The 19449-nt window shown below is 48.2% G+C and overlaps 1 protein-coding gene across 3 annotated transcripts in view; it reads right to left on the bottom strand.

Annotated features, from left to right (window-relative positions):
* CEP104 (centrosomal protein 104) overlaps window positions 1-19449 on the bottom strand; it is a 58566-nt gene that overhangs the window by 21295 nt on the left and 17822 nt on the right. For all 3 annotated transcript variants that reach the window (XM_067472818.1, XM_067472816.1, XM_067472817.1), the window contains exons 7-10: window positions 17764-17932; window positions 14678-14836; window positions 13149-13391; window positions 12866-13072 (exon numbers count right to left, since the gene is read on the bottom strand). In XM_067472818.1, the coding sequence (XP_067328919.1) occupies window positions 12866-13072; window positions 13149-13391; window positions 14678-14836; window positions 17764-17932 (778 nt within the window). The remainder of the gene's footprint in view (window positions 1-12865; window positions 13073-13148; window positions 13392-14677; window positions 14837-17763; window positions 17933-19449) is intronic.

Below are 19449 nucleotides of genomic sequence, written 5' to 3'. Positions count from 1 at the left end.
GCCTGTGATTGCGTCTAATGATCAGGGTACTCCAGTTGTTGGGAATGACAATGAGGTTCATGTTTCTAATGATGTTTCTAATGATGAGGTTGCTCTACATCAGCAGTTCTCAACTTGGAGGTTGCGACCCCCAGGTAAATAGGTAAATCCAATTAGGTAAGAAGATAAGCAGGGTAAATTTCGGCAAAGTCATAGAATCATAGAATCAAAGAGTTGGAAGAGACCTCATGGGCCATCCAGTCCAACCCCATTCTGCCAAGAAGCAGGAATATTGCATTCAAATCACCCCTGACAGATGGCCATCCAGCCTCTGTTTAAAAGCTTCCAAAGAAGGAGCCTCCACCACACTCCGGGGCAGAGAGTTCCACTGCTGAACGGCTCTCACAGTCAGGAAGTTCTTCCTCATGTTCAGATGGAATCTCCTCTCTTGTAGTTTGAAGCCATTGTTCTGCGTCCTAGTCTCCAAGGAAGCAGAAAACAAGCTTGCTCCCTCCTCCCTGTGGCTTCCTCTCACATATTTATACATGGCTATCATATCTCCTCTCAGCCTTCTCTTCTTCAGGCTAAACATGCCCAGTTCCCCAAGCCGCTCCTCATAGGGCTTGTTCTCCAGACCCTTGATCATTTTAGTCGCCCTCCTGTCCATAAAAACAAAGTCCACACTTCTCTAATATAATCCAGGAAACATTAATCCAAGGCTTGAGTATGCAATCATAAAATACAAGAATCAAAACTATGAAGCAAGAAATACTTAAGCACGAATCTTCCAAGCAAGGCTTCCATGAAACAAGGATGAGAACTACACCCGATTCCAAATGATGCTTCATCTGGCTACATCTCCCCTACTTGGAACTTTTATCCCCTCGTTAAGCTATTCCAAGCCCTCAGAAATGGGTTTCGCTTATCTTTTTCATAAAATTTCATTAAAATTTTGCATAAAATTACCTCAAACCAATCTCCTGTCAGATCCCCAAAATCTGGAGGAAAGCAAGAGTCATCGCCATCTTGAAGCCAGGCAAAGACGGTAATGACCCAAAAAGCTACAGACCAATCTCCCTGTTGTGCTGCCTCTACAACGTTCTGGAGAGACTTATTTTGCATAGAATTATGCAAAGAATAGACCCATGTCTGATCCCATAGCAAGCTGGCTTCAGGAAAGGCAGAAGCTGCACATTGCAAGTGCTGAACCTGACTCAGCACATAGAAGATGGCTTTGAAAGGCAGCAGATCACAGAAGCCGTCTTCATAGACCTGTCAGTAGCCTATGAGACTGTCAACCACTGCCTCCTCCAGAGAAAAATGTATAGTATCACAAAGGACGACCACCTCACCCGCCTCATAGGAAACCTGCTACAAAACAGGAGCTTCTTTGTTGAGTTCCAGGGCCAGAGAAGCAGATGGCGGACACAGAAGAACGGCCTGCCTCAGGGGAGCGTGCTTGCTCCATCCATGTTCAACATCTACACAAATGACCAGCCACTGCCAGAAGGGACAGAGAGTTTCATCTATGCTGATGATCGTGCCATTACTGCTCAAGCAGGGAGCTTTGAGATGGTTGAACAGAAGCTTATGATCCTGTGAACCACCGCCTCCTCCTGAGAAAAATGTATAGTATCACAAAGGACGACCACCTCACCCGCCTCATAGGAAACCTGCTACAAAACAGGAGCTTCTTTGTTGAGTTCCAGGGCCAGAGAAGCAGATGGCGGACACAGAAGAACGGCCTGCCTCAGGGGAGCGTGCTTGCTCCATCCATGTTCAACATCTACACAAATGACCAGCCACTGCCAGAAGGGACAGAGAGTTTCATCTATGCTGATGATCGTGCCATTACTGCTCAAGCAGGGAGCTTTGAGATGGTTGAACAGAAGCTTATGATCCTGTGAACCACCGCCTCCTCCTGAGAAAAATGTATAGTATCACAAAGGACGACCACCTCACCCGCCTCAGAGGAAACCTGCTACAAAACAGGAGCTTCTTTGTTAGTTCCAGGGCCAGAGAAGCAGATGGCGGACACAGAAGAACGGCCTGCCTCAGGGGAGCGTGCTTGCTCCATCCATGTTCAACATCTACACAAATGACCAGCCCCTGCCAGAAAGGAGAGCTTCATCTATGCTGATGATCGTGCCATCACCGCTCAAGCAGGGAGCTTTGAGATGGTTGAACAGAAGCTCTCCGAAGCTCTAGGTGCTCTTACTGCCTATTACAGGGAAAACCAACTGATCCCTAATCCATCTAAAACACAGACATGCACCTTTCACCTTAAGAACAGACAAGCATCCTGAGCTCTGAGGATTACCTGGGAAGGAATCCCACTGGAGCATTGCAGCACACCCAAATACTTGGGAGTCACTCTGGACTGTGCTCTGACCTACAAGAAGCACTGCCTGAACATCAAACAAAAAGTGGGTGCTAGAAACAATATCATACGAAAGCTGACTGGAACAACCTGGGGATCACAACCAGACACAGTGAAGACATCTGCCCTTGCTGCTGAGTATGCATGCCCAGTGTGGAACACATCTCACCACGCTAAAACAGTGGATGTGGCTCTTAATGAGACATGCCGCATTATCACGGGGTTTCTGCGCCCTACACCACTGGAGAAATTACACTGCTTAGCTGGTATTGCACCACCTGACATCTGCCGGGAAGTAGCAGCCAATAGTGAAAGGACCAAGGCAGAGACATCTCCAGCTCATCCCCTGTTTGGGTATCAGCCAGCACGTCAACGACTTAAATCAAGAAATAGTTTTCTAAGATCTACAGAGACATTCGCTGGAACACCTCAGCAAGCGAGAGTCCAAAAGTGGCAGGCTCAAACCCAGAACCTCAACCAATGGGTGATACCAAATGAGAGACTCCCCCCTGGGCACACAGAAGAAGACTGGGCGACTTGGAAGGCGCTGAACAGACTGTGCTCTGGCACCACGAGATGCAGAGCCAGTCTTAAGAAATGGGGCCACAAAGTGGAATCCACGACATGTGAGTGCGGAGAAGAGCAAACCACTGACCACCTGCTGCAATGCAACCTGAGCCCTGCCACATGTACAATGGAGGACCTTCTTGCGGCAACACCAGAGGCACTCCAAGTGGCCAGATACTGGTCAAAGGACATTTAATCAGCTACCAAGTTTGCAAAATTTGTGGGTTTTTCTATCTGTTTGTTTGTTTTGTTCTGTTAGAAATGTAATACAATGGTCTGGTTGCGGATGACACGATAAATAAATAACTTCTGTTCTACCATCTCAAAGCTCCCTGCTTGAGCGGTGATGGCACGATCATCAGCATAGATGAAACTCTCTGTCCCTTCTGGCAGTGGCTGGTCATTTGTGTAGATGTTGACCATGGATGGAGCAAGCACGCTCCCCTGAGGCAGGCCGTTCTTCTGTTTCCAGGGGGGTCGTTCGGCCATTTGCTGGGGGTCGTGAAGGCACCTTGGTTAGCTCCGCCCTCTCATCAATATCACTGACCAAATCTATTTGCTCATTAACTTCTGCAGCTGGGCCAGGTGCCGAGCTGTTTTCAAGCCCCAAATCCTGGGAACTCTCTGGTAGCAATTCAGGGAGCAACCATCATCCCCACACCTCTCAGGGACATTCTCATGGGAAACTACACTTTGAACTGGGGTCAGAGGCGGCCCTAGGTAATTTTCAACGGTAAGCAAACAGTATTTTGGTGCCCCCCCCCCAACCAATCATTGATATATATTTTCTGTTTGTCGTGGGAGTTCTGTGTGCCACAACCAACCAATCATTGATATATATATATTCTGTTTCTCGTGGGAGTTCTGTGTGCCATATTTGGTTCAATTCCATCATTGGAGGAGTTCAGAATGCTCTTTGATTGTAGGTGAACTATACATCCCAGTAACTGCACTTGCCGCACTTGCTCCCTTGCCTGGCCCGCTTAGCCTAGCAGGATAAATGTCCTCTTGTCTTGAAGACCTTGGTGGTGTACCGCAATAAATAAATTGTCCCAGCGGGGTTATCTCATAGAAGCCTGGATGAGGGAATGGCCGTCCTCTGTCACTTAGACCCCCCCAGCGTGATGTTCTCGAGGATGAGGTCGATACTGCTCTCTTAGCGCATGCACGTCTGCGTTTCCTTGCAGAGCAGGAAGTAGTAGAAGATGGGGAGGAATCACTCGAGCTCGAGTGGTCCTGACGTCCCCTTTTATTTTTGCCTGTGCGGGAAGGAGTGCGCGCACGGCGCTGAGCAGGGGCTGTGGAGCTATTTGCCCCCGATGTGGATGGGAGCGCTACGGAAGGCGCCCGTCTCGGCTCCTCCCCAAATCCAGTCCCTTGAGCCATGGTAGGAGCCGGCGCCGAGAGCGTCGGCATCGGAGGCGTGGTGTTAGCCTCCTCCTGCGCATGCGCGGGGCGTGTTCTGGCCGATCTTGGCTCAGTTTCGTTTTCAGTTTCCTCCTGTGCTCGCGCGGGGCGAGCTGAGGCCGATGCCGGCTCCACTCCAGCATCAGCGCCACGTGGAGGAGCCTCTTTTCCCTTCTCCGAGGGAGATAACAGCTGAGAAATGCAGGTTGCTTACCTGTAACTGCGTTTCCACGAGTGATAGTCTGTGAAATTCGCACATAATGTGTTTTATTCTGCGCATGCGCAGCTGTTCGGAACCTTCTAGAATTTAAAATAGACACTTTTTGGCGGACGCCCCGCCCATACTCCCCAATACTATAAGTACCCAAGGCGGGAGCCTCGGCTCAGTTCCGCAGCCGCCATCAGCAGCTGTAGAAACGAGCATGACCATTGCGGGGAGGACGGGCGGGGATGTGCGAATTTCACAGACTATCACTCGTGGAAACGCAGTTACAGGTAAGCAACCTGCATTTCCCCTTCGTGTAGTCTGTGAAAGACGCACATAATGGGTGACTAGCAAGCTACCAACCTTGGAGGCGGGGTCATGCGATGCAGGAAAACAACACCGCTCGACCGAAGGCAGCATCCTTTCTCGCTCTGGCATCCAGCCTGTAGTGGGTAGCGAATGTCGAGGGATTGGACCAAGTCGCCGCCCTGCAGATGTCGTCAATGGGGATGCCTCTCAGGAAGGCCTGCGACGTTGACACTGCCCTCGTAGAGTGGGCATGGATCTGTTGAGGTGGATCTTTCTTTGCGAGAAGGTAAGCTAGTCTGATGGTTGAAACGATCCATGAAGCAAGGCGTTGGGATGACACAGGTAAGCCTAGGGAGTCTTTACGGTATTTCAAGAACAGTTTCACCGACTTTCTATGAGGAGCTGTTCTATTGGTGTAGAAGGCTAGGGCACGTCTAACGTCCAGTAAATGCAGAGTGGCTTCCAGTGGAGAAGAAGAATTCTGGAAGAAGGCTGGGAGTGAGATATCTTGTGACAAATGAAATTTCGAGACAACCTTTGGCAGGAATGCAGTGTCCGGTCGAAGGACCACTTTCTCCTTATATTTATTTATCGTGTCATCAGCAACCATTGTTTTACAATTCTAACAGAGCAAAACAAACACAGAGATTAAAATGAAAAAGAAAAAAAGAAAAAAAGAAAAAAAAAGAAAAAAAACCACACAGATTTTGTAAATTTGGTATTTGGTTAAATGTCCTTTGACCAGTATCTGGCCACTTGGAGTGCCTCTGGGGTTGCCGCAAGAAGGTCCTCCATCGTGCATGTGGCAGGGCTCAGGGTGCATTGCAGCAGGCGGTCAGTGGTTTGTTCTTCTCCGCACTCGCATGCCGAGGATTCCACCCTGTAGCCCCATCTCTTAAGATTGGCTCTGTATCTCGTGGTGCCAGAGCGCAATCTGTTCAGCGCCTTCCAAGTCGCCCAGTCTTCTGAGTGCCCAGGGGGGAGTCTCTCATCTGGTATCACCCATGAATTGAGGTGCTGGGTTTGGGCCTGCCACTTTTGGACTCTCGCTTGCTGGGGTGTTCCAGCGAGTGTCTCTGTAGTTCTAAGAAAGCTGTCTTGATTTAAGTCGTTGACGTGCTGGCTGATACCCAAACAGGGGATGAGCTGGAGATGTCTCTGCCTTGGTCCTTTCACTATTGGCTGCTACTTCCCGGCGGATGTCAGGTGGTGCAATACCGGCTAAGCAGTGTAATTTCTCCAGTGGTGTAGGGCGCAGACACCCCGTGATAATGCGGCATGTCTCATTAAGAGCCACATCCACTGTTTTAGTGTGGTGAGATGTGTTCCACACTGGGCATGCAGACTCAGCAGCAGAGTAGCATAGCGCAAGGGCAGATGTCTTCACTGTGTCTGGTTGTGATCCCCAGGTTGTGCCAGTCAGCTTTCGTATGATGTTGTTTCTAGCGCCCACTTTTTGTTTGATGTTCAGGCAGTGCTTCTTGTAGGTCAGAGCACGGTCCAAAGTGACTCCCAGGTATTTGGGTGCGCTGCAATGCTCCAGTGGGATTCCTTCCCAGGTAATCCTCAGAGCTCGGGATGCTTGTCTGTTCTTAAGGTGAAAGGCGCATGTCTGTGTTTTAGATGGATTAGGGATCAGTTGGTTTTCCCTGTAATAGGCAGTAAGAGCGCCTAGAGCTTCGGAGAGCTTCTGTTCTACCATCTCAAAGCTCCCTGCTTGAGCAGTAATGGCACGATCGTCAGCATAGATGAAACTCTCTGTCCCTTCTGGCAGTGGTTGGTCATTTGTGTAGATGTTGAACATGGATGGAGCAAGCACGCTCCCCTGAGGCAGGCCGTTCTTCTGTTTCCGCCATCTGCTTCTCTGGCCCTGGAACTCAACAAAAAAGCTCCTGTTTTGTAGCAGGTTTCCTATGAGGCGGGTGAGGTGGTCGTCCTTTGTGATACTATACATTTTTCTCAGGAGGAGGCGGTGGTTCACAGTATCATAGGCTGCTGACAAGTCTATGAAGACAGCTCCTGTGATCTGCTGCCTTTCAAAGCCATCTTCTATGTGCTGGGTCAGGTTCAGCACTTGCGATGTGCAGCTTTTGCCTTTTCTGAAGCCAGCTTGCTGTGGGATCAGACAGGGGTCTATATTTTCCATAATTCTATGCAAAATAAGTCTCTCCAGAACTTTGTAGAGGTGGCACAACTTTCTCCTTATGAAATCGTAAGTATGGTGGATCAACCCTTAAGGCACAGATTTCACTCACTCTCCTGGCCGATGTGATGGCCACAAGGAATGCGGTCTTCCACGAAAGATGTGACAAATCACAGGTGGCCATTGGCTCAAATGGTGGTCTGGAGAGTTGCGATAGGACCAGTTCCAGGCTCCAGGCTGGGGGGGGAGGCATGACGGGCGGGTGTAAGTTAGCGTACCCTTTGAGAAAAAGCCGGATCATAGGGTCGTGGAAGCATGATGGTCTTCCTGCCTGTCTCCAGCGCCACGAGAGCGCTGCCAGGTAGCATTTGATCGATGACAGAGACAGTCCTTTGCTGGAGAGGTGTACCAGGAAGTCAAGGACTATCTTCGTTGGGACTTTCAAAGGGTCAACATTAAGCGGTTTGAGGAATTCTAGGAAGCGTGACCACTTATAATTGTAAGCTTTCTTGGTCGTAGATTTCTGTGCTGCTGCGATTATGAGCTGCACCTCCTCCGAGAGTGGGGCTTGGGCCGAATTCTCCACGCCGTGAGTCTCAGTGATGCTAGGTCCGGGTGGTGCACCTGACCCTCCTGGATGGATAGGAGGTCTGGTCTGTCCCGCAGGTAGAGATACTCGCTGCCCGAGGTCTTGAGGAGGGGCGCAAACCAGTGCTGGCGTGGCCACCATGGAGCAATTAGTATGGCATCCGTGTTGTCCTCGATCATCTTGGCCAGCACTCTGGGGATCAATGGAATTGGAGGAAAGGCGTATAGAAGGCCCGGGGCCCAAGTGAATAAGAAGGCGTCTCCCATGCAGCCCGGTGTTGATTTGGGGCGAAGTCTGGCACAGAACATGTCGCATTGTCTGTTCTCCGGTGACGCGAACAGATCCAATCTTGGTCGGCCCCAATGACGAGTTAGGAACTGGAACTCGTCCTGATGGAGCTGCCATTCGTGTGTCGATGACTGAGTACGGCTGAGCATGTCGGCCAGAGTGTTTTCGTCTCCTGGAAGGTGTATCGCTGTGAGGAGGATTTCTCGTGGAATACACCATTCCCAAATCTCTGTGGCCAGGTGGAGGAGGTCGGAGGAGTGTGTCCCACCCTGCTTGTTGACATAACATTTCACCGTCGTATTGTCTGTTATGAGTTGGACGGTGTGCCCGTTGACTTGGGACTCGAATGCTCGCAGGGCTTTTTGGACAGCTAAAAGTTCGAGATAATTGATGTGGCAGGTTGCTTCTTCCTGGGACCACTTTCCGTGTATCGTCAGGTCTCGGAGGTGGGCCCCCCATCCTTGCATGGACGCATCTGTCGTCAGATAACGGGACGGTTGTGGATGTCTGAACGGCATGCCTGCAAGGACATTCTGTTCTCTTGTCCACCAACGGAGGGATGAGAGTACATGACGTGGGGGGTACAGCTGGGTGTTTTGGCTGTCCCGGTGGGGCTTGAAAACACCGAGAAACCAGTGTTGAAGTGGGCGCATTTTTAGTCTCGCGAACATGATGACTGATGTTGTGGAGGCCATGTGCCCAAGCAGAGATTGAATGACCCATGCAGTGGCTTTCCCTTGCGTGCAGATGTCGTCTATGAGAGATTTGATGGTGTGGAAGCGGTTTTCTGGCAGGAAGGCTCTCTCTTCGATGGAATCTATGGTGGCGCCGATGAATTGGACGCGTCTCGATGGAATCAAGTTGGATTTTTCGAAGTTGACCATGAGGCCGAGGCTCTGTAAGAGAGACAGAGTGAGGGTAAGGTCTGATTGGAGTTGAGATCTTGATTCTGAAGTAATCATCCAATCATCCAGGTACGGAAAGATTGTCACTCCTTTCTGTCTCAAGTGGGCGGCTACTACTGCTACACATTTTGTGAAAACACGGGGCGCGGAGGCGAGTCCGAACGGGAGAACAGTGTACGAATACAGTTGGTTGTCTAACGCAAAACAGAGGAATCTGCGATGATCTGCTCTTATTGAAAAATGAAAGTACGCATCTCGGAGGTCCAGCGTCACAAACCACGCTCTCGGTCTCAGGAGCGGGAGAATGGAGGCTAAGGTCACCATACGGAATTTGCGGGGCTTTATAAAGAAGTTTACGTCTCTTAAGTCCAATATGGGGCGGAGGCCACCGCCCCTTTTCGAAATCAGGAAATATCTTGAGAAGAAGCAACGTCCAGCTTCCGCAGGGTGGATTCTGGAGATGGCTCCCTTCTCTAAGAGGATGGAAATTTCCTCTTGCAGCTGTGGGGAGGATGGAATAAATTTCAATACCCCTACAGGGGGGGGGGTGAGAGTCAAATTCTATGGCGTAGCCATGCTCCACGATGGAAAGGACCCAAGAATCCGTTGTTATTCTTCTCCAAGCATGCACGAACGGGGCCAACCGATCCCGGAAGGTGCCCTGTTGTGGCGGGTAACTATCGCAGGATAAGGAACCATCAAATAATGAACTTAGCTCAACGGAGCCAACTGTGGAACTTTGAAACTGTGGAACTGATGTAACTGGCGATTCGCTTCTAGCCTGGGGGCTAGAAGCGGCGCTTCTGGCGCTCTGGCTGTTTACCTCCACCACGCTGTTGGTTCTTGTATGGCAGAGATGGCTTTCTGATGGATGCTGGTGGAGCAGTGGGGAGTTGACGTCCTCTGAAGTTTGGAGGGCTGTAGCGTCTACGATGTTGCTGAAAACGATTCGGCCAGTACTGTCTGTGGTGCTGCGACAGGTAGGGAGAGAAGCCATACTTGTGAGCTGTCTGTCTCATCTTTTGTGTATGTTCCAGTTGCGAATCCGTTTCTGGGTTAAAGAGCCCGGATTCGTCCATTGGAAGGTCTTCTATCACTGTTCTGGCTGATTGGGATAGGCCTGAAGCCCTCAACCACGCGTGGCGGCGTAAAGCGACTGCTGTTGCTAAGAGTTTACCCGCTGCATCCGCTGTATGTTTGGCCAGGTCTTTCTGGAAAGAGGCCAACAACGATGCTTCTTGTTGGAAGGCTTTCGCCAATATCTGTTCATTTGGCAGGAGCATGTCTAGATATCCCGCTACCTTGCTCCATAGATGTTCTTGATAGCCCGCCATGTAGGCCCCGTAGTGGGCCATCCTGGAAGCGAGGCAGGCCGAAGCATAGATCTTTTTCCCTAAAGTCTCCAATTTCTTTCCCTCCTTGTCTGATGGAGTCGTTTGGGATCTTTGTGAGGGGCGAGGCTGACTAACGTCCACCACGATGGAGTTTGGTTTAGGTTGCTTGGCCAGCCACGGGGCAGTAGACAGGTCCCCCAGCAGGTCCCCCAGCAGGTGGCGCTGTTGCAGCGCTGGGCTTGGCTTGAGTGGTCGGCACCGTGTTTTGCCTTGCAGGCTGGCTCATGGCTCCAAGCTGGGACGGAGCCGAGGCCGCTCCTCCCAGATGGGCGTGGCTTGCGCCAGGGGGCGTGGCTCCCAAGTCAGGCTGAGCGTGCTCGGCGTACTGGCAGCAGCCAAGATGGCGGCAACAGCCTCTCTCATTGTAGGGCCCAGCGTACTTATACTGGGCATAGTCTCTGTAGTATCTTGGATGGTGGCGCTCTGGGGAGTAATCCCCCCTGTAGTACGATCCCACAGGGCTTCGGGACCGAGAACTCCAGGAGCTGATAGAGGGAGATCTGCGTCGGTGCCGTGGCACATGGCGCGACCGGCGCTCCTGGGAGCGGCCCCTTCTTCCTTCCCTCCTATGCATCGCTGATGATGAGGGCAGATTTTGCGCCTGCTGGGGCAACCCCGATGGGGTTAGGGAGCTCCCCGTGCCCTGGGGCGCCACAGGTAAGTCAGATGGGGTGATGGGCCCATCGGCCGTTGCGCCACGTGGGCGAACTCCCTCCGCTGGGGAGAGTGTTGGAGGGGCTGGCGCCATTTCCTCTGGCTGGGCGGTTTGAGCCGCCATTTGCTGAATCCCCTCCATTGGCTCTGGGGGGCCATCAGAAAGGGCTCGAGTTGTATCCCCCTGGGCTATGTCCCTTGAGGACTGGGGACTCAGGGGCGGGCTGCCGCCGAGTTGCCCCTTCTTCTTTCCTTTTTTAAGCCCTTCCTTATGCTTATGGGAAGCTTTTCCCTGTTTGGGAGGCTTAGCCCTTTTCGCGGGGCCCGGCTGGGAGTCCCCTTCCCCCTCCTGGCCAGGAGGGGATGGATGAGATGCGGCCAGTTCTGCCTCTTGACCTCCCTGATGGTTAGGGAGTACTTCGGGGGCCGGGCGCTTCTCAGCTCGGCTGGTGCTCGGGGCCAGAGCTCTCTCGTAAAGTAGGGCTTTAAGCCTGGACTCTCTGTCCTTTCTGGCTCTAGGAGTGAAAGCCAGGCATACTTGGCAGGATTGGGGACGATGGGATTCCCCTAAGCAGAGCAGGCACATGGAGTGCCCGTCTGACTCGGGCACCTTGCCCCCGCAGGAGCCGCATTTCTTAAAAAAGGTGGTGCTCATATTGAGAAGGAAACTGGCCTGAGAGTAGTCTAATTCCGTGCCGAGGTCGATGGAGAGGAGATTTTCACTAGGTCGATGAGGATTCCGGTCAAACACAAATCAGTCCGCTAGAAAAATACTTTGCTAGAAGGTGTTCCAAACGCTGTGATGGCGGAAAAAGGAACTGAGCCGAGGCTCCCGCCTTGGGTACTTATAGTATTGGGGAGTATGGGCGGGGCGTCCGCCAAAAAGTGTCTATTTTAAATTCTAGAAGGTTCCGAACAGCTGCGCATGCGCAGAATAAAACCCATTATGTGCGTCTTTCACAGACTACACGAAGGGGAAGCCGTTATATGGGTGCGGCGGATCTGCCCCTTGGCCTACCCGCGGATTGGGGAGAGGAGAGCGCCGGGGGATAAGGAAAGGGAGCCGGTCATGGGGAAGGGATCGAACGCGGAGAACGATTGAGTGCCGGCTCTGCTCGTGCACCCGGTGGCCGGGTGGAGCAGGAACGAGAGGGGCTAGGCGAGGCTCAAGGGCCCGGCCCCTTTGGGAAGAGGATCGCCCGGCAGCGAGGCAAGAAAGCCGAGGCTCCCCCCGGACTGCTAGGGCTGTTGTGAGCTGAGGGGGCGCTCCTTAAGTGGCAGTCGAGGGGCATTTACAGAGGCACCTCTGCACCCCTGGCAAAAAAAGTGTTCTGCGACCGCTTACTTCGCGTAATGGACGAGCCGCCCCTGACTGGGGTCTCTATGGAGGGCGACTAAAATGATCAAGGGTCTGGAGAAGAAGCCCTATGAGGAGCGGCTTAGGGAACTGGGCCTGTTTAGCCTGAAGAAGAGAAGGCTGAGAGGAGATATGATAGCCATGTATAAATATGTGAGAGGAAGCAACAGGGAGGAGGGAGAAAGCTTGTTTTCTGCTTCCTTGGAGACTAGGACGCGGAACAATGGCTTCAAACTACAAGAGAGGAGATTCCATCTGAACATGAGGAAGAACTTCCTGATTGTGAGAGCCGTTCAGCAGTGGAACTCTCTGCCCCGGAGTGTGGTGGAGGCTCCTTCTTTGGAAGCTTTTAAGCAGAGGCTGGATGGCCATCTGTCAGGGGTGATTTGAATGCAATATTCCTGCTTCTTGGCAGAATGGGGTTGGACTGGATGGCCCATGAGGTCTCTTCCAACTCTTTGATTCTATGATTCTATGTCATTCTCTGCATCAATATTGACCAAACCATTGCCATCTTGAAACTCATTGACATCCCTCCCCACATCCAAAGCACCCTGATCCTGAAACACAATCACAGGCTGAGCTCCAACCAGCACATACACACATACGGGGAATAAATGTCATAACCAGAAGCAGACTTGACGCAAAGGCACGTGCCAACAACAAACGACGGCGAGAGGGAACTCACCAGCCCTTCCCCAAACACTTCAATGGCCGCGCTGGCCTCCCGCAGTGCTTTCTCCGTCAACGGTTCCGGCTCTCCCACGACGCCGCTCCTGGGAGTGTCCCCAGGGTCCTCCTCGGCCGTCTCGGGATCCGGGTAGGCGAACACGTCCTCCTGCTGCTGCTTCCGGATGGCGGGGAGAGGCCTCTCGTCGTAGGGGAGGAAGTCGACCTGAAGGCAGGAGAGAAAGTGGTGGATCAGCGGCAGAGGAGGGAATCGAATCGAATCGAATCAAAACAAGACTTACATTTATTTTTGGGAACCCAGCGTCAGCAGCAGAGATGGGGGAGGCCTGGGCGGCCGGAGGAGAGAAGCGCTGGGTGAGGAGGGGCTCCGGGGAGAGAGTCTCGGGCGGCTTTTCCAGAAGCAAAGGCTCCGCTGGATCGGGATCGGTCTTGTCCCGGCGGGGAGAGAGCAGAGGCTTCTTGTGGTGAGGAGACATGGCGGGATAGGCCAGCCGGTCCAGAGACAAGTCGAGAGGCCGTCGAACCTGGAGGAGTGAAACAGCAGAGGAAGTCAGAGCAAGGAGCTGGGATTTCGGGCCTTTTTGATCCCCTCTCATCTGGTATCACCCACGGATTGAGGTCCTGGGTTTGAGCCTGCCACTTTTGGACTCTCGCTTGCTGAGGTGTTCCAACGAGTGTCTCTGTAGACCTTAGAAAACCTTGTGCCGGCAGGACTGAAAACTGACAGGTTGCAGGTTCGAATTCGAGGAGAGGTGGATGAGCTCCCTCTATTAGCTCCAGCTCCTGATGCGGGGACATGAGAGAAGCCTCCCACAAGGATGATAAAAACATCAAATCATCCGGGCGTCCCCTGGGCAACGTCCTTGCAGACGGCCAATTCTCTCACACCAGAAGCGACTTGCAGTTTCTCTAGTCGCTCCTGACACGACAAAATATATATATATTATTAAACACTATTATTATTAAAATAATAATTATTAAAATTATTATTAAACATTATTATTACAAATTATTATTAAACATTAGTATTAAAATTATTATTATTACAAATTATTATTATTAAACACTTACTATTAAAATTATTATTATTATTATTACAAATTATTATTATTATTACAAATTATTATTATTAAACACTTACTATTAAAATTATTATTATTATTATTACAAATTATTATTAAACACTATTACTATTAAAATTATTATTATTATTACAAATTATTATTATTAAACATTATTATTATTAAAATTATTGCTATTAAACATTATTAATTTTTTATTATTATTACAAATTATTATTAAACATTATTATTAAAATTATTCTTTTTTAATCCATTTAATTTATTTTCAATCGTGTTTAATCTATTGTCGAAGGCTTTCACGGCCGGAATCACTGGGTTGTTGTAGGTTTTTTTTCGGGCTATATGGCCATGTTCTGGAGGCATTCTCTCCTGACGTTTCGCCTTCATCTATGGCAAGCATCCTCAGAGGTAGTGAGGTCTGTTGGAAGTAGGAAAATGGAATATCTGTGGAATGACCATGGTGGGAGAAAGAACTCTTATCTGCTAGAGCTGGGTGTGAATGTTTCAACTGACCACCTTGATTAGCATTTGATGGCCAGGCAGTGCCTGGGGCAATCTTTTGTTGAGAGGTGATTAGATGTGCCTGAATGTTTCCTCTCTGTTGTTTTGCTGTTGTAATTTTAGAGTTTTTTAATACCGGGATTGAAACAACAAAGGGGTTCGGGCCCGGGGAGAGAGGGGGGGGGCTGCAACATACAGGGACATGCATTGCCGCCGTCGTCACCCACCATCAGGTCCGGATCCAGGAGGTTGTGTAGCTCCAACTGCTGGTACACTTTGAGGCGGTACTCTTCCATCTGCTGCTTCTTCTGCTTGGCGAGGTCGTAGTCCTCCCGCTCGACGGCGCAGCGTTTCTCCACCTCGTAGCGGCCCAGCCGCTCACCGACCTGCGAAAAGTGTAGTTTCTCATGAGAATGTCCCTGAAGGGTGTAGCGATGGTAGTGTACTCACTGAATTGCTACCAGAGGGTTCCCAGGATTTGGGGCTTGAAAACAACTCAGCACCTGGCCCAATGAGCAAATAGATAGACGGCAGGAGATTAGTCAAAACAGGCAGACCGAACAGTGGCTTCGGCGGATTGCCAGGAACCGAGAGAAAAAGATAAGGGAATCTCAAAGTGAAACCAATTTCTGAGTGATTGGAATAGCTTAACGAGGGGATATAAGTTCCAAGTATGGGAAATATAGTCAGATGAAGCATCGTTTAGAACAGTGGTTCTCAACCTTCCGCCGTCCGGTTGCTTTCCGAGAAGGACCCTATTAACCAATTATCTATATATATAAAAATGCTCAGTGCATAAGTACCTTAAAAACAAAAGAACCAGTGAACGAAATCACACCAAATTTGGCAACGAAACCTCTCACAACACAAGGAGTGACCATCACTCAAAAAATTATGATTTTGTCATTTGGGAGTTCTGGTTGCTGGGTTTTATAGTTCACCTACAATTAAAGAGCCTTCTGAACTCCACCAATGATGGAATTGAATCAAACTTGGCACACAGAATTCCCATGACCAAGAGAAAACACTGGGAAGGTCTGGTGGACGTTGACCGTGAGTTTTTGGAGTTGTAGTTCAACTACAGCCAGAGAACACTGTGGACTTTAGCAATGATGGATCTGGATCAAACTTGGCACAAGTACTCAATATGCCCAAATGTGAACACTGGTAGAGTTTGGAGAAAATAGACCATGCCGCTTGGGAGTTGTAGTTGTTGGGATTTATAGTTCACCCACAATGAAATAGCATTCTGAACCCCACCGATAGAATTGAACCAAACTTTCCACACAGAACCCCCATGACCAACAGAAAACTTTATGTTTTCTGATGATCTTTGGCGACCCCTCTGACACCTCCTCGCGACCCCTACAGGGGTCCCGACCCCCAGATTGAGAAAGACTGGTTTAGAATCAAGTGTAGTTCTTGGTTTGCATTCTTGGATTGTATGAATGCCTACTCATGCCTTGGATTAATGTTTCCTGGATTATATTAGAGAAGTGCGGACTTTGTTTTTATGGACTTTGCTGAACTTTACCGTGGACTATTTTGGCTCCTGCTTACCTTCGTACCTAATTGGATTTACCTATTTCTTTAAAGTGCTTTTGACCTGGCTGCTTTTTAATTATCTTCAATAAAAGGATTGTTTTTACCTATTCAACAGTATGGTGTTTAAAGAGTTGTGTGGACTTTGCTTTCATAGACTTTGTTGAACTTTACCCTGAACTATTTTTTCTCCTACTTATCTTCGTACCTAATTGGATCTACCTATTTCTTTAAAGTGCTTTTTACTTTGCTGCTTTTTAATTATCTTCAATAAAGGGATTGTTTTTACCAATTCAACAGTGTGGTGTTTAAAGAGTTGTGTGGATTTTGCTGAACGTTAGCCTCAACTATTTTTGCTGCTGCTTATCTTCATACCTAATTGGATTTACCTATTTCTTTAAAGTGCTTTTTACTTTGTTGCTTTTTAATTATCTTCAATAAAAGGATTGTTTTTACCAATTCAACAGTGTGGTGTTTAAAGAGTTGTGTGGATTTTGCTTTTAAGGACTTTGCTGAACTTTACCCTGGACTATTTTTACTCCTGCTTATCGTTGTACCTAATTGGATTTACCTATTTCTTTAAAGTGTTTTTACCTTGCTGCTTTTTAATTATCTTCAATAAAGGGATTGTTTTTACCTATTCAACGGTGTGGTGTTTAAAGAGTTGTGTGGACTTTGCTTAAGTTTACACTGGACTATTTCTGCTCCTGCTTATCTTCATACCTAATTGAATTTACCTATTTCTTTAAAGTGCTTTTTTACTTTGCTGCTTTTTAATTATCTTCAATAAAAGGATTGTTTTTACCTATTCAACAGTGTGGTGTTTAAAGAGTTGTGTGGACTTTGCTTAAGTTTACACTGGACTATTTCTGCTCCTGCTTATCTTCATACCTAATTGGATTTACCTATTTCTTTAAAGTACTTTTTACTTTGCTGCTTTTGAATTATCTTCAATAAAGGGATTGTTTTTACCTATTCAACAGTGTGGTGTTTAAAGAGTTGTGTAGAGTTTGCTTTTAAGGACTTTGCTGAACTTTACCCTGGACTATTTTTGCTGATGCTTATCTTTGTACCTAATTGGATTTACCTATTTCTTTAAAGTGCTTTTACCTTGCTGCTTTTTAATTATCTTCCAAAAAGGATTGTTTTTATCTATTCAACAGTGTGGTGTTTAAAGAGTTGTGTGGAGTTTGCTTTTACGGACTTTGCTGAACTTTACCCTGGACTATTTTTACTCCTGCTTATCTTCATACCTAATTGGATTTACCTATTTCTTTAAAGTGCTTTTGACCTGGCTGCTTTTTAATTATCTTCAATAAAAGGATTGTTTTTACCAATTCAACAGTGTGGTGTTTAAAGAGTTGTGTGGACTTTGCTTTCATAGACTTTGCTGAACTTTACCCTGAACTATTTTTACTCCTACTTATCTTCATACCTAATTGGATTTTCCTATTTCTTTAAAGTGCTTTTTTACTTTGCTGCTTTTTAATTATCTTCAAAAAAAGGATTGTAATTACCTATTCAACAGTGTGGTGTTTAAAGAGTTGTGTGGACTTTGCTTTTATGGACTTTGGTGAACTTTACACTGGACTATTTTTGCACCTGCTTATTTTCATACCTGATTGGATTTACCTATTTCTTTAAAGTGCTTTTTACTTTGCTGCTTTTTAATTATTCTCAATGAAAGGATTGTTTTCCAATCAACGGTGTGGTATTTACAGTCAGTAGGCTTTTCCTGTCCTGGAGTGCAACACAGGGGGCATGACACTACCTTCTGCAGGTCGGCAATAGCTTGCTTGAGCTTCTTGGCGTGGTCGTAGTGTTCCTGCCGCACTGCATCGTGCTTCTTCTCGTCCAGTTTGCGGATTATCTGGGCAACCTCCGGATCCTGGTACATATCAAAGGCCAGATCGTCCAGCGGCGAAATGGAATCTGGCTTCCTGGGGCGAAAGAGGGGCAGAGAAATAGAAATAGGTGGGGACTTGGTTGGGCCACACCAGAAAGCAAAAACCTGACCTACAAGCAAAAAATGGGCACTAGAAACAATATCATACGAAAGCTGACTGGCATAACCTGGGGTTCCCAACCAGACACAGCGACGGCATCTGCCCTTGTGCTTGGCTACTCTGCTGCTGAGTATGCATGCCCAGTGCGGAACAGATCTCACCACACTACAACAGTGGATGTGGCTCTCAATGAGACATACTACTATACAACGTCCCAGAATACTTGTTGGATGTCAGAACAAACTCAAAGCAATCTATGTAAGGAGAAAGTATAATATCCAAAGAGCATAGAGTATATATTTATTTATTTACTAGCTGTACCCGGCCACGCGTTGCTGTGGCTCATCGTGGAGAAATGGGAAAGAAAGAAAAGAGGAAGAGCTGGTTTCTAAGCTATCAATACACAATGGAAGTGGCAAAGTGTCAACCTAAGATAGGCCCATTTCAGTCTCCTCGAGGTCAAAGGGTTATGTGGCTGTGTGGAAGGGCCCTGAGTCCACACTGCCATATAACCCAGTTCAAAAATATTATATAGATATTATTGTTGTTGTTGTCTTTATAGACATATAGATATTATTATATCTCTCCCACCTTATCTATGCCTAGCATGATTTTTAACTTTAATTACATTTGGCCCAGTCATAGATTTTTAATTGTGTGTTGTATTACGGTCATTGTATATTGCTTTTTTGTTTTGAGTTTTATTTAATTGTTTACTGTTGTTATTGCTTGTATCAATCAAAACCGGTCAAGCAGATGCTCGTGTTACATTCTCAGAGACTGCCATTAACATGGTGTCCAGACTAGAACGGATCAAAGAGACTTTGTCTGCGAAGAACCGAGCAAATGCTTCACAGCGGGCTGTTGAGTTGTTCAGATGGAATCTCCTTCCTTGTAGTTTGAAGCCATTGTTCCATTGCGTCCTAGTCTCCAGGGAAGCAGAAAACAAGCTTGCTCCCTCCTCCTCCCTGTGGCTTCCTCTCACATATTTATACATGGCTATCATATCCCCTCTCAGCCTTCTCTTCTTCAGGCTAAACATGCCCAGCTCCTTAAGCCGCTCCTCATAGGGCTTGTTCTCCAGACCCTTGATCATTTTAGTCGCCCTCCTCTGGACACATTCCAGCTTGTCAGTATCTCTCTTCAATTGTGATGCCCAGAATTGGACACAATACTCCAGGTAAAGTGGTCTAACCAAAGCGGAATAGAGGGGTAGCATGACTTCCCTTGATCTAGACACTATGCTCCTATTGATGCAGGCCAAAATCCCATTGGTACGCTCCATCCACGGCGTTCCCCGCATCTACCCAGCTTGTAACTCTCTCGAAAAAAGAGATCAGATGAGTCTGGCATGACTTGTTTTTGATAAATCCATGTTGACTATTAGCGATGACTGCATTTGTTTCTAAGTGTTTGCAGACCACTTCCTTAACCATCTTTTCCAGAACCTT

The sequence above is a fragment of the Anolis sagrei genome, chromosome 13 (genome assembly GCF_037176765.1).
Source record: "Anolis sagrei isolate rAnoSag1 chromosome 13, rAnoSag1.mat, whole genome shotgun sequence".
Lineage (NCBI taxonomy): Eukaryota > Metazoa > Chordata > Lepidosauria > Squamata > Dactyloidae > Anolis > Anolis sagrei.
The sequence above is the reverse complement of the archived record's forward strand: the minus strand, read 5'-3'. Positions and strand labels throughout refer to the sequence as shown.